This window comes from Colossoma macropomum, unplaced genomic scaffold (assembly GCF_904425465.1).
Source record: "Colossoma macropomum unplaced genomic scaffold, Colossoma_macropomum, whole genome shotgun sequence".
In the NCBI taxonomy this organism is placed as follows: domain Eukaryota; kingdom Metazoa; phylum Chordata; class Actinopteri; order Characiformes; family Serrasalmidae; genus Colossoma; species Colossoma macropomum.
The window spans coordinates 35,076,093-35,091,705 of record NW_023494805.1 but is presented as its reverse complement, the minus strand read 5'-3'; the positions used below and the strand labels follow the sequence as shown (position 1 = coordinate 35,091,705).

The 15,613-nt window shown below is 37.4% G+C and overlaps 1 protein-coding gene across 1 annotated transcript in view; it reads right to left on the bottom strand.

The window, feature by feature from the left end:
• Nucleotides 1–15,613, bottom strand: part of malrd1 (MAM and LDL receptor class A domain containing 1) — a 92,131-nt gene that overhangs the window by 75,446 nt on the left and 1,072 nt on the right. Inside the window, 6 exon segments of the mRNA XM_036596398.1 lie at nt 1,785–1,937; nt 2,518–2,643; nt 7,336–7,432; nt 9,843–10,016; nt 11,937–12,025; nt 13,319–13,453. Coding sequence (XP_036452291.1) covers nt 1,785–1,937; nt 2,518–2,643; nt 7,336–7,432; nt 9,843–10,016; nt 11,937–12,025; nt 13,319–13,453 — 774 coding nt within the window.

Here is a 15,613-nt window from a genome sequence, read left to right as displayed (position 1 = left end):
AATTCAGCATTTTATCTGCTGTATAAACAGTCTTAATGTTTTATTGTCCTTGTAGTGGGATATTCAAACCTGAGTTTCTGGGTCAGAAATTGCACATAGCAATGCCATAACCTCCTTTCACTGCAGGGCCTCAGGGGAGCTACTCTAAAGAGAAATTCCAAAAGTAGTCCACAGCCCTGAGTAAAACCAGGGGCAGTCTCTGTGTCATATTGGAAGACAGTGAAGTAAAGCTGGATGTGCCAAATATGTGGACAGAACAGCTGCTGCATAAGGCAAAAAAACTAAATCTAATGCAAATGGGAATTGACCTTTGAGTCACACACTGCTAAAGCCACACTGGAGCAGTGAAAGATTATAGTCCAGATTAGCCTGAGAACATGTGGAGTGGCCAGATCTCCACAGTCTTCCAGCACTCATTTCATAGATCAAAGGGGTTTATGGCAGTTGTGCAGCCTTGTCTGAATTTGTGCTTATACTGTGACTAACCATTAGCAAGACTAGCCTAGCCAGCACCTGTACTGCAAAGTATGAAAAAAAGGTTAATATGCATTTTCAGGATAACATATAGCACATTGGGCATGTTTACACCTGTTGCATCAAAATGTTTTTTTTTTTTTTGGTAATCGGATCACGTTCAGGTTTCACTTCACCACATGAAAAGCCAGGTGTAAACACTGCCAGGATGCATTAGAAGCAGACTACAATCAGATGTCTCAAACCACATTCGGAGGTGATCAGAGACAGATTTTGATATTTAACACAAGTATAAATGGAATGTGTTTTCATTATCTGTACACAGTCACATGAGCAGAAATGTGTCTGCTGAGCGCTGACTAGCAGGTGATAGGATAAACAATGAAATGAAACATGGAGGATATGCAAGACTAAAGTTAGTCCCCAGAAAACCTTCATGTGTTCCAAGCCTATGAAAGCACTCAGTGGGCTTTTGCGCTCACACAAACAAAGCACAAACAAAGTGAGTAAATTAATAAAACAAAGAAAGATGTCAAAGCGAAAATAAGTACACAACTTTAAAATGTAAACATAACATGGGGCATGTACAAAAATAGCACATTATATATGCTATAATTTATTTTTTCCCAATATGTTAAATTCAGCAAATAAATAGAAATTGTGCTCTGCAATCGGCAGAAATTTCAGTACTTAAGTTTACCATGAATGACTGTACCATGAAGCAGAAGTATATTTGTTCTCTGTGATTTTTGATGAGTTTTTGATGATTTTATTTGGTAATGGTAATGGCTTCATTCAGATCTTTACCATTGTGTGTTTGGTTTAGAAAATGGGTAACATTCCATTCCCCCTCCAAGCTCTTGGCATTTCAGTATCTGATTTATAGTGCACCACACAACTCTGTGGCATAGTGTAAATTTATAAAATCTTGCAAGGGGAGCATCAGCCTAGTTACCATTGCTGAGCTATGATTGGACAATTGGTATTTAGGAGAGGGGTTTAATCAGGGCTTCACCTAATAGAACAATTTAAGCATTTCTGACTGGCCCAGATAGGCCAGTGTCCAGGAGCTTCTGACTGCCAGGGGCCTCGGGGGCCTCAGACCACAAAGCCAGAGGGTCTCAAAGACTGGGTACAGGCCACCACAGATGCAAAAGATGTGACTACAGAGTGGCGCACAACTTCAAAGGTCTATAGCAATCAGGATGCTTTGACCAAGTTTCTAGATGTATTTTTTTATAATAATTAAAAGACTTAAATATTTCTTTCTGTTTTATTTTTCATTTATATATGTGGGTTGTGCTACTCACCACTGCTGCTGTTGGTAGAGTGGTCATTGGGAGGTGCCTGATGTTGGACGTTTGCGGGGACTTCCACAGGTGAGCTTCTGGTCCAGTCAAAATCATCTCTTGGAGCGAACTCCTGCCAACCACATGAGTCCGTCTCAAAGTCACACTGTGCAGCTGCAGAACACACATACGCCATTGTCAGAAAACCTCGCATCTCCAACATGGTAACTTTGTAAGAGAAGGAAAAACATTCTTAACATTCTAAACATTCACATCTATTCAGTGCAGCCTCTGCCCTCAGTTATGGTTATAATGGACTACTCCATGTTGTTATGTGATGACAGGCAAACAGTAAACATGTAAACATGTGTAAGTACACCCTTTGAATAAGCTTCCAATGACACATAAATGACCGATCATCATTAAATATTTATACAATGTAAAGTGCACCTCTTATTGTCAAATACTGTGAAAATTAAAAAAAAAAAAATTAAAAAGAAAATATGAAAATGCAGAAACTATCTGAGTAATAATGCTGATCCAGGACCCAGCTGACAGCTGAAGTCATCCCTGTGGTTTTATATTATTCCAGAGATTCATTCTCTTCCTGTCTTTCTGTCATGGTCAGTATACATTTTCATTCTCATCATGTTCTGGATGTGGCATTATTATAGATTAGCAGATAAGAGCTCACTTCTCAAAGTTGCTGCCTTTAGGCCTGTACAAGTGTCACACCATAGCACACAATACTCACGACAGTCAGCCTCATCTTCTCCATGTGGGCAGTCCAGAGTGAAGTCACACACTTTCTCTGCATCCACACACACTCCTGCCCCACAGTCAAACTGAGAAGGACGTAAAGAGGGGGGAAACATTCCCACTGTAATCAGAAAAGGATAAAAATAACCAAATTATCTCTTTTAAAGTGTTTTTACCATTAATGGAATAGTTTGATGAAAAATCATGTTCGGACATTTTTCCCCACCAATTTTAATCCAGGTGGAACCATGTTTGGTTTTGAAGTTTACTTTGTCAGTTATGTGCTGGAGCCACAAGGTTAATGTGGCTAACAAGTAATGGAAGCTTTTGTGCACTAATTAGCATTGTGTATTCTGCATGCACATACTGCGTTGAGTTTTTAAAGTCAAGGTTAATTGGAAATCGTTCCAAATTACGTTGTCAAGCATTTCTGGGTGAAACATGTTATCAAAGACGGTCTCTGATCTAAGCATTTTCTCTCAGTAACAGGTGGGTGTGGTAGGAGGGGGAGATGAAACACGATATAATTAATATTAACAATATTTTAGCCTCCCACTACTGGCTTGTGCTGCCGTGGGAGCACAGGAGGTGTGGCCATGCAGAGTGGCTGTTGGGATGCGTTGCGTTAATGATGGGAGAGACATTTATTGTTAGTCTAAAGTTTGTCTGTGTGTTGCTTGTGCTTTACTGTGTTGGGTTGTGAGGTAGTAGTGTAGTGTAGCGCCTACCGCCAAGTAGCGTTGTGTGGTTAGAACTGACCTGCCTGTTTTCTCAGCCATTAAGTAGCATTTGCGTTTAAAGTGCAATATTTCCCACTTCTTCTTCTTTGCTGACACCAAAATATCCTGTTTAATATTAATAGTGTTCATTAATATTATTTTGGCTGTGATTTATATTATATTTCATAATTTTCTTTAAATTAAGGCTGCAATATTGAGCTGGCATTTCTTAATGATCTACAGTATTACATCAGAGAGCCTTGTGTCCTCATGTTGAGAAGATAAGCCAAAGTATTTCAGGTATCTGAATTACTTTTGATTAGTGTACTTTACATGCACTTCAGAGATGGAATAAGAACTCAGTTCAGTGCTTACCCAGCTAGAGATACAGAGTGAACCAGCTAGTTTACTTACTATTTAACACCAGAGTCAAGTTAATGCTAACATGTTAACTTAGATTAGCTAGCTGTTATTAAAAGGGAATGGCATTATTTTTCAAAATGTCCACATAACTAAATAATTAAGATATTAAAAAGTAATTAAGAGTGGTTTGAACTGTTTCACAACAAAAGTTTGATTAGCAGTTTCACTTAAAGACGCTGCTCTGCATAGCAGTCACAGTACAAACTATAGCTCCATTATATAGATTGCACTCCTGTGAGAGTGCCAATAAACATCAAGGCCAGTTTCATATTTCACTCTACTCATATAAATTTAATATAATAAAACGTTCAACATCATTTGGGAATTCACCTCATTTGGTATCAGCTAACTAACTTCTCAAATACTTTGTCTACATGAAGTTTAGTTGTCTAAGCTAAAAGATACGAAATTAAAAGACTAGGCTATTAACGCTAGCTGAAGTGATTATAAGCGTTTGTCTGTTTATCTTAAATCACTGCTGTTCAGAGTTGTTCAGAGCCACTGTATGCACTTTCATGAAAAACTGTGGTTTTAGGGTCTCCCAAGTGGCATAGCTGTCTAAGTGTTGGCCTATGATCAAGACATCAGGAGTTTTATTCTCAGTGATGCCACAGCCATCCATGGCCCAGAGAGCACAACTGGCCTCGCTGTCTCCAGATGAGTCCAATGCTGAATAGTGTCTGAAGAGCATCTGTTAGCTGGTGTAACAGATTAGCGTTAGCGTTCTCTCCCAAGTGTGTTGACCTGTTAGCATGACTTTGCATTAGCAGCAGTTTGAAAAGACGCAGTGGCACTTCATGTGTCTCAGCGGAGGCATGTGCAAGCTTTTCACACGCCCAGCTTTGGAGACCTAGCTAGCAGGCAGAATTAGCATTGACTAAATTGGTCACAGTCTTTAAACTCAAACCCAGACCCATTTCTTTGTATAGCACTTAGGTAAGCACTAACCTAAGTACTTACTGAAATGCATTGCACTTATGCTATGTTTAATTCTGTATTTTTCTTTCTAGGTATCAGCACTGGCATTTATTTCTGGCAACATCTTAGCTCAAGGGCAGTTTGGACCTAGGATACATTCTCTTAGTGGTCAACAAAACACTTTTCTGAGTCGCTGTGGACAAGAGTGTCGGCTAAATGCCGAAATGTAAATGTAAATTGGGGGGAAAAGTTATATTTTTGGATGCTGCACAGTACGATGCAGTACATGGTGACCTTAACCCTTAGCTGATGTTCATGTCAATCCAGTGAGCTTTCCGTCAGATGTTGAACTTGAAATGACAGTGTAATTATGCACATGGCTGCTACAGAGTGCTAGTGATGTTAACTGGTGATGTGCTGGATTAAGAACCCATTGAACCACATGAAGAAATACATTTATTCATTTAAACTGCAGCTTAGTATGATGGGCTAACCTACTAGTCTAGCCGTTGGCATTAAAAAGTCCACCGCTAAGACAGACTCTGTGCTACAGTTGCTAGAAGTGATGGGGACCAAATATGGTAGAAATGCTGGAGACATGTCCCCATCATTCCCATCTAAATGACCTATGGTGTCAGGCCATTAGTGTGCACACACTATATGCTCTGTTTAAAACATGCTTTGAAAATGTGTCATGAACCACATAAGCAGGTCTCTTTTAGAGCTGTTTGAGGGGAGTGATGGATGATATATGTTTGCGGTTTGCATGACGCTAGAGGGTAATTGTGTTGGTAATTGTGTAATTAGATTTTTCCTATAAGAAACTTCTTTGGATGGTTTGTAATTTGGTGAAAGAAACTGACTGAGCTCTACTACATGGTGAAGCACTTGATAAAAGAGGCCATATACAGGACAGTATGAAATATCAGAATTATATTTCATTTCTATTATTAGATAGCACTGGTGAAATGGTCCTGACTGCAGGGGAGCTGTCTATTACTGATACCATTTTTATTGGAGACTTGAGAAAAATGTAATAACTCAGGGAGCTGTCTTATGAGTGCAATAATTATAATTCCTTCCTCTGTCATGATTGTGACCAAGTAATCATGATACACATGAATCATCCGTTTATTAAAGAAGTAATCAAATATCGGTGGCCCAGTTTAATGTCTGGAGAGCAAACTGATATTAAACTGTGGAAAATGTGCTGACTCCATGTTTCTTGCAGACCTAGATGTGTATCTTAGATGACTGTTACAGTAGTTAGCATCATGACTGGAAGATGTGGTACTGTTATTTATACAGAGGGCTGTAAAAGGATCTGAACTTCATGGGAGGATATATTTCTTTGTGTCTGTCTGTAGGAAGAAGTGAGCCATAAACCACGTTTAGAATAAAAATGACAACGTGCAATAACAGAGACAGATTAAAAATGTCATTCATCTTCCATCCCCCCCTCTCTCTCTCTCTCTTTCATTTGCATCCAGACTAACAGACACACACCATTTCCAAGATGAAAAATGTCACTCACGCCCCCTCTCTTTTTTCTTAGTACCCTGCAGCAACATTTTAACAAGCTACCATCTTAAACTTACACGCTCAGGCTACAGTATATTATCCCATTCTGCCCAAAGCGGATTATAGGCCAGCTCGACCAATCTAGATCTGCCCAACGAAAAAAAATCTTCAAACAACTGCATTCGCAGCATATTAAAACATGTCTCTGGCCAGAAAATTGTTGAAACATGTACTTTGGTGAATGTTTTTGTACTTTATTGAAAATGTTATTTTGGTGTGTTTGTTCAGATTTTTCCTTTATTTTTCATTGGTCCATGTGTATATAAATATATAGACATAAGCCAGGTAAGCCTGCAGTTATACATATAAATTTGTATTTACAACTGTAGTTATATATATCAACTGGTAATTAAGACTGTGGTTATACATATAAATTAGTAGTTAGGACTGTGGTAATACATATAAATTAGTAGTTAAGACTGTGGTTATAGATGAAAATTAGCACTTAAAACTGTGGTTATAGATGAAAATTAGCACTTAAAACTGTGGTTATAGATGAAAATTAGTAGTTAAAACTGTGGTTATAGGTGTGAATGAGCTGTTAAGACTGGGGTTATACATATAAATTAGAAGTTAAGACTGTGGTTATACATATAAATTAGTAGTTAAGACTGATTATACATATGAATTAGTAGCTAAGACGGGTTATACATATAAATTAGCAGTTAGACTGCAGTTATACGTGTAAATTAGTAGCTAAGACTGTAGTTATAGATAGAAAATTGGTAGTTAAGACTTTGGTTATACATATAAAAAATATAAATATATATATAAATATATAATATTTGTTCTTTTTCATGACATTTGATCACACACTCATAACTTGACCTCAGGAACCAAAAGCTAACAAAAGATGCATTTCTAAAAATATATATATTTTCTAATAAATGCTGTATTTAAAAGCATTTTCTCCCTGACAACCAGCCAAAATTCCCTGGAATTGCAATGTAAAAGTCAACATTGTGAAGGGAGCCTGTAAAATAGAGGGTGCACTATGAAGTTTGATTTGTATGTTTGGTAGAATCATGTAATTTGATGGTTGACCAAGCATTACTGGGGAACCAAATATCTTTCAGAGAGAGGAGAGAGAGAGGGAGGGTGTGCATTCATTTAACATTTGTCTAGGTATAGTGAATGTGTATGTGTGTGTGTGTGTGTGTGTGTGCATGTACCTGAACTCAGCACACAGCCTTGGCTGAAGGACAGATCATCAAAGGCAATAACGGCAGTAGAACTGCTGCTGTCAAAGATCAGTCCAAGAATCACAACCTGTAGAGTCATTATATTTGAAATATTCATATTAATTTGTGAGTTGACATTTTGCTAGATACACAACTTTCTGTTTAATTTTATCAGAAACATCTGCCATATAGATGCACTTTGTGGGTTTACAATTACTGACTGTAGCCCAACAGTTGCTGCATAATAAATCCCCCCCTCCACTTTATCCATCAATGGAAAGGGATCACCATGTGACCAATGCTGACTTGTTATTATTTGGGTTGTGGACAGTGTTGGAGGTAATGCACCACAAAGTAACATGTCATACATACTTAAAAATGATGGTTATTCAAGAGTTCTTCAGTAAAGAAAATGATTCTATATATAACAATGAACACTCAAAGAACCCTTTGCATGATTGAAAGGTTCTTTGCATTGTAAAAGGGTTATTCAGACTGATGGAGAATGTGCTGTAGATGTTTCAGTACAGAACCTTTTTGAAGGTTCTATCTAGCACCAAAAAGGGTTCTTCTATTTTTGCAAGCAAAAAGAATAAGAATAAGAAAGGTCCACTATGTAGTGGTGCTATGGTGGTCCCTTTCCATTGATGGAGGGGGTAGAGGGTGACTGATCAACAGTAATTGTAAACATACAAAGTGCATCTATGTGGTTGGTGTTTCAGTAATGCTTTGCTTGAATTCTGCTACATATTCCTGACATAAACATGCCTTAAAAATATCATGAAAGATTTCATATGTTGTCATGAGCTATCATAACAGATTGTGACTAGTTTTATAACGGTCTATATAACGGTCTTTATAACTAGTTTTATTACCATCAATGGTCATGACATATTATAATTTTTGATGTCATGACAGCTAGTACACTCAGCAAAAATGAACATGTGACATATGCTCTCATAACATCAAACACTATGGCATCTGTCATGACAGCATATGGCATGTTTATGGCATAGTTATGTCAGTGTTATGTAGCAAGGTTCAAGTAAATTGTTACCAGGGTTTTAATACAAGGACACAAAGTACCACTGACACAACACACTAAAAGCTATGTAAAATGATAACAATAGTGCCCCCTTGTGGTCAATCTTCAGCCTGCTAAACCTGGGTGAGTCGCAAGCCAGGTCCCTGAAGTGCTTTCCATCTAAAATATCCTATTGAGAATAGCTACAAGGTAAATGAGCCTCAGTAAAGACAAAAGAGTACACAATGTATATTACCGACACAAACAATGAAAAGACAAATGTTCAGACCCAATCAGTTATTGATCATGTACACAGAACTGCATTGGGTAACCATTTAAACATGTCCATCACTGTCTCTGTAAATAAGGCCCAAAAATGTAGGCCTCACAGCTCAAAGTCCACCAGTCAGTTTTTCCAGCAGTGCACTTTATGACTGTGAATGACTTATACAGGAACGATAAAGGCTGAATCTGTTTCATTTCATATCACCACTTCCAAACAAGCATGAGTTTCTAATAACATCAGATAAAAGCAATGCAGGCCCAAGTCTCTACCTCAGTAACAGCGGTATTTAAAGTGCTCTCTAGGAGCTGCAGCAGTAGCCCAACAACCAAGTGTATCATTTCCATAAGCACAAGGTTGCAGGTTTAATGCTTATGCCAAAGAAATTAGATGTACTGCATTATTCTGCCCTCATGTAAAGTGTGTCTCCAAACTGAACTAACGAAAAAGTTTGCGTTAGGGTTGGCAGAACATTTTACCATCAGGTAAAATTGTTCCACGATAATTCTTTATAATTACTTCTAATACTAGTATATTAATAAAAATGTCTTAATCAGGTTGAGGAGCCCTAAAAAAGCCAGACCTTGTGCACAGAATGCATTTGTGCCTGGAGCTTTAGCACTATATTTAGAGCTTGCATAGATAGCACATGACTGCATAGATAGCACATGTGTTTATAGAAATGGAGTGGTGAGTCATATTGGAATGGATGAGAGCAAAACCATGGGAAATGAAGGAGATGGGACAATCCGAAGAGCAGAAGGTGAAGTGGGAGAAGAAGATATGTGAAAGAGAATTGGACTGTGTCCATGCCTGCAAATTGACCATTGACTGAGCGAGGACCATCTGTGCTTGCTTTCTCTTCTTTCTTTCTCATTCATACTGCAAAAAGCACCCTTGTGGGCAATGTTTTGGGTAGCTTTTTACAACTTTTTACTTATTAAGTTTCAATTAAAAGCAATAGAAAAGAAATACAGCACCTTCCACCTGCTGCATACATTCATAAGTGCTATAACATGTAGAAGTGCATGAAAATAATGCACAGTGAAGTCAAATGATTTATGATATACAAAAGAAAATGGCACTCTTGAGTTACATGTGGTAACTATCCACAAAGCATAATGAAATTACAGTGTCTGTTTGACACCTTTTCTCATTAATATAAGCACACAAACACAAATATATACATACCTGAAACTCCTCACTGTGACTAAATGTGACTGATGATCTACTCCAGGAATATTTGGGTGGTTCAGAATTTGGTTTGGTCTCAATCCAGATTTGCGTCTGCTGTCCTGAAGGTATAGACTCAATCAAGACCTTCAGCTCCCCACCCAGCTGCCCAATATGATGGCAAAATGTCATCTGTGGAAGACAGGAAAAAGAAGTAGAGCAGTGACCATGCTGTAAACCATAAGCCTCAAGCCAATTCAGTTTGCTTAAGCATTGTAAATATGTTTCAAGACCATAGAACAAATGCATTTCTAGGCCAATGCACAAAACATCTCAGGATTTCCAAATGTGTCCCTCAAACTTTGCACAAAACTTCTAAGAACTCTCTTAAAATGCAGGCTGTGCACAGATAGACCCCAGCATAGAGCCCCTGACCTCAGACGGTATGAGCACCCTCTTGGTTGGAGTGTAAATTGACTGTATCTTATACTGCTTCTGGCATTGTTCATGATCTGCTTTAGTCAGATGAGGCTCAGCATCACCTCAGGAATGGAGCTTGGGGGTTGGCTTGAGTTCTGTGAGATTCCTCGCCTTTGGGCACTTTTTCTGGTGCAGTACTGACCACCTGTGGAGATTTCTCCAGCACTTCTGACCTGTCTCGCATCACCACAGTGCTAAGAATCTCACCAATAAAACACTAATAATCTTTTTTTTTTAAATCACATTCCATAATGTGGTTATTTTGAACAACAACCAACATAATGCTGGAAATAATGACTTAATAACTACACAAGTGTTCATTATTGTAAAAACAGGGATTTATACGAGACTGTGTGGAGCGCTGAAATGGAGTGTTATAATGGAAGTTTATATGGTCATTAAATAGTGTAGTGAGTGTGGGTGACCGGGGTTTAAATCCCTGCAGGTATAATGTTAGAGCTTTTGGCTTCCTTTGGTAAAACTCTTAATACTATGTTAGGTTTTAACTGAAACATGGTTGGACTGTCTATCTTGATAAAAGTAATATGCTGTCAATTAAATCAAACTGAATTCATGTTCATGTTGCCCCTTTTCCCCTTTTCCCATTAGGTCTCTGCCCCTTTAAAATGCCAGTGCACAGGCCTGCCAGAGTCTACTTTCCAAACCAGGAATTACTGACACTCTACAGGCCATATCTACAGACTTTCAAACAATATCAATGCTCTGGTTAAAACTTTTAGGGTCTGTTTCCATTCAGCGTGTTCCATTTAGTCCAGGACTATATTTAAGTAAACCCAGTATTTACATTGGTGATTTCCTCTACTGTGTCAATCAAAAAGAGTGACAACGAAACCAAGGCATGCGGGGAATTCTACATAAACAAACGGTTAAGATGTAAAACAAGTCATTCAGTGTGGTTTGATGTGAAATGCTCCGTTCTAGAGAAACTTACTGAGTTTTGAGAGACAGTTTTGGCCTCAAATGTATTTTTTAAAATGCACACACAGTAGAGAGGTACACGCAGGGTGCTATAAGGCAAAATATAACCCCCAAATATCTTTTTCTAGATGTACCACTATTTTACCATAATCAACATTAGATATGAAACTCCAAAGACATGTATAGGTTCACTGGTCATTTTGGATAGTAAATAAAATGGCTGTAAAGAAATCTGACTCTGTAAGGTTTTATAAAATGCTGCATTTTACATCAAACCACTCTGAATGACTCTGTTTACATTGTGACAATTGAGTTGTGCAGGAATGTCGAAAAATCTGTAGAATTCACCTTTTTTAGAAAAGTCTCAAGAGCTTGAGACCAATTAGAGACGACAATGTCAAAATAAGGTAATAAAAATTCAGAGAAGAGAAAATGAATTAGCTTGCTTCAAACATATGCAAAATGTTTATAGAAGTGAAATAAATCAAAACAATATTGTCTTTCATTTTACTCACTGTGGGCAATAACTTTATTGATGTAATATATGAGGAATTATGTGGAAATGATGTATATTTGAATCAAGTATTGAATCAATGCAACATTTTTTTCAGTGCATTTAGTCATACATTAAAAAAAAATCCATTATCTGAATAGCACAAAGTGGCTGCATTAGAACAGAATGATTCACATTACCCTGCAGGATTCTGTAGGCTGAAATGATGGACTAGATATTGATGCAGTGACTATCTTTCCATTTTCAGAGTGCATGTACAGGAAGTGTCCTAAGTGGAGAAAAGAATGATTGACATATTAAATTCTATTATAGGCCATAAATGTGTCTATTATGCATTTCACATACTGCACGAAAAGTACATAAGTGCTCCAGTAAGAAAATATGTATATCTAAAATAGTAATTTACAATGCACATTACTGTAACAAGATTTTATTCATTTTCTTTTTCATTTTTCTTTTCTCAGAGTAACGTCTTTTCTCACTCTCAGCCTCGTCTCTGCAATGTGTCAAAGTGGGAATGCATTGAAAAAAGGACAGTGAACATTTATATTCATCATGAAATATGTACATAATGTAAAGGGTAGTCAGTGTTTTCAATTGATGTAAAAAAATGAAAAGTAGTTACAAGTTATGAGTTTTCAGTAACACCTACTACAAATCTTCTATTCACAATGCTTTAGAAAGGCATTTATGAGGAATTATATGACATGCGTAATACCTCATAATGCCTAGTATGGGCCTGTATAATAGCTTGTAAGTAGTTACTTGCATAACACTTTATAAAGCAAGAGGATATGGCTTCATGATGATATAAAGTAAACATGAATTTCGTAATTTACTATAACAAGATTCTGGTATATGAAGTGAACATGAATGTTCTAAAGCATTACAACAAGGTTCTGATACATTTTCTGTACAACATTCAGACTCATCACAACAGTTTTTTACCAACTTAGTCAAAATGAAGCAGCTCTTTGTGACACATACTTGAACTTGTTAAAGTGTTCATTTGATAGAGTATTTTAAGTTTAGAGTATTGTGTGTAGAGTCTAGGAACCTGCAGGATTGCTAGGATTAACTGAACAGATATATAATATGGAACCAATTATGGAACCTGACTTTATGAAGCCATATACTCGTGCTCAATAAAGTTCTATTCATGTAATTATAACTACTAAAGAGCAATTGAACAAGCTTATGATTGGCATCACCATGCTGTTAGAAACCATGCTGTGCTGGTACATTTTTCATTCATCAAGGTACGAACAATGTAAATATTCCCTCAAAGGTACAACAGTGGTTTTAAGGTCCAATTGTGTACCTGAAATATGATTTCTCACGTTAAAAGTACATATTTGTACATTTTCATAACCTAATGCCTTAAAACAGAACAATAAAATAAAGCCTGTAGTCAAACTGGGATGTATGGAGTCATGATGCATATGTTCAATAGATTTAAAGTCATTCATATGACATAAATAATTCCATTAAGCATGAATGGGTTTAATTGAATTGTTCATGGAAATGAAGTGCTGGAGTTTTGTGTGTAGAGTCTAGGTACCTGCAGGATTGCTGTTATGGTCTAAGGCAGGTCCAGGACCAGTCTCACATGAGCCTGGAGTCCAGATGTGATCTAAGGATCTTGCTTGAAGACCACAAAGTCCATCCTCAAAGTCACACCTCTCAAAATACGTACCTTTCCAAAAGTCAAACACACGAATTTCAGAATCAGAATTTTTATGAAACAAATACAGAGTATGATGTATTATTGCTGGATACGGTGTCAATGGTGTCAAAATAGATAGAAAAGATAGCAGTATCAGTTGCCAGAGGAGGAAAGTAATTGTATACTTTGGAGGATTTGTGCCTTATACAAGTATTATTGAAATTGAATAATAATACTTTTACTCAGTGACATTTCTAAGTAAAAAAAACATACTTTTTAATCAGTGTAGTTTCATTCAAGCCTTCAAAATATTTCATAACAAATCTCAATTGCCATTATGTTTTGTTTTTTTTTTCCTTTTTTCTCATGATAGATTTATCACATATTTATATAGATTATAGAAAAAAAAATCAACCAAATTCATATCACTGTATATAATGAAACTACCCACAACAATGTAAATTTGTCTTCAAGAAAATAAAACTTTTATTTATCTATATATACACTATATTTATATACACTTCCACTTCAAACTGAGTAACATTTTGACACACTACCTAAACTTTCACTTAAATACAGTGTCTCTACCTCTGACAGTTGCATCACATTTGTCTAAATATGACTAGTAGGACTAACTTTTTCTCTCTTTTACTGCTATTGAACAACCCTGGCTAATTCAAAAGGCAAAAGCATAGTCGCAAAATGCAAAGACAAAGCTTCCCTTCACTGGTTTGGACAAGCAAATTGTTTTCTCATTCTATAAAAACATGAATGTCATCAGTGCAAACAAACAGGCCTGCTCTCAGTGAAAATATCTCTCTTTGAATGGATGTTAACATCTATCAGCAAGACATCAAAAGAACTAATGCCTCATCTCTGCAATGTGCTAAAGTGGGAACACATTCAAAAACAGACAGCAAACCCTTTATCAGAAAGCTGTTTGGCATGTACCGCTGAGATCAAGCTGGAGTAAACATAATATCAACTATGTTTCATCTTCTAAAGGACACGGTTGGGATATATGCTACAGATGCATAAATGCATGAGGGTAATACTGTATGTCATCTCTAAGCTTGCCTGATGATGGCTGCTTTACGAGCACTATTCCTGTTCAGTGCCATAAGCTGCCCTGTTTACATATTAAAGCTCATTTAAAAGCATGTTGTCACCATTGAAACAGAACAGGAAGCTATTGACACTATGAATAAGGTACAAGTATATATGTCACACTCTAAAAGATCTCTGCACACAATCAGTATTTTAGATCAGAGGCCTTGCACTTGTAGATGCTTGCAATTGTACATAAAGTATGAGAAATCCATCCATCCATCATCTAAACCACTTATCTGTCTGGGTCACGGTGGGGTGCTGGAGCCTATCCCAGCTGTCATTGGGCGGAAGACAGGATACACCCTGGACAGGTCGCCAGTCCATCGCAGGGCAGACAGACAGACATATACACACAGACACACACACCCACCCACCTAGGGGCAATTTAGCGTGTCCAATTGGCCTGACTGCATGTTTTTGGACTGTGGGAGGAAACTGGAGTACCCATAGGAAACCTACACAGACATGGAGAGAACATGCAAACTCCACACAGAAAGGACCCTGGTCACCCGGCCGGGAATCGAACCCAGGCCCTTCATGCTGTGAGGCGACAGTGCTACCCACTGTGCCACCGTGCCGCCATTCATCACTTGTTACACTCCTAGAAGTAATTAAAGAAAGGCCAAACAAGGCCAAAAACAACAAATGGAGCTGTTTAATGATTTCTTAACATAAAAATGCAAATACACTGCAGTGAAATTGCACTGTTGTTGGTTATAATCGTTATTCTCCAGCTGACGTTACTCAGCATGACTGAAAGTGAGTCAGCTATGTTTTATTGTTAAGTATAAGACAAAAAACAAAAGCTTAATAAAACAAATTTATATTCAATTTGATCATTTTGTCAGTTGTACAAGTTTGTTTATACACGTCATTAAGAACACCTTCTTGTATCTATGTTCTTTGTCCATTTTATCAGGTCCATGTGCCATGCAGGTGCACTTTGTAGTTCTACAATTACAGACTGTGGTCCATCTGTTTCTCTACATACTTTCTCTACATACCTTTTTCCCTGTTCTTCTAAGGTCAGGACCCCACAGGACCACCACAGAGCAAGTGTTATTTGGGTGGTGGATCATT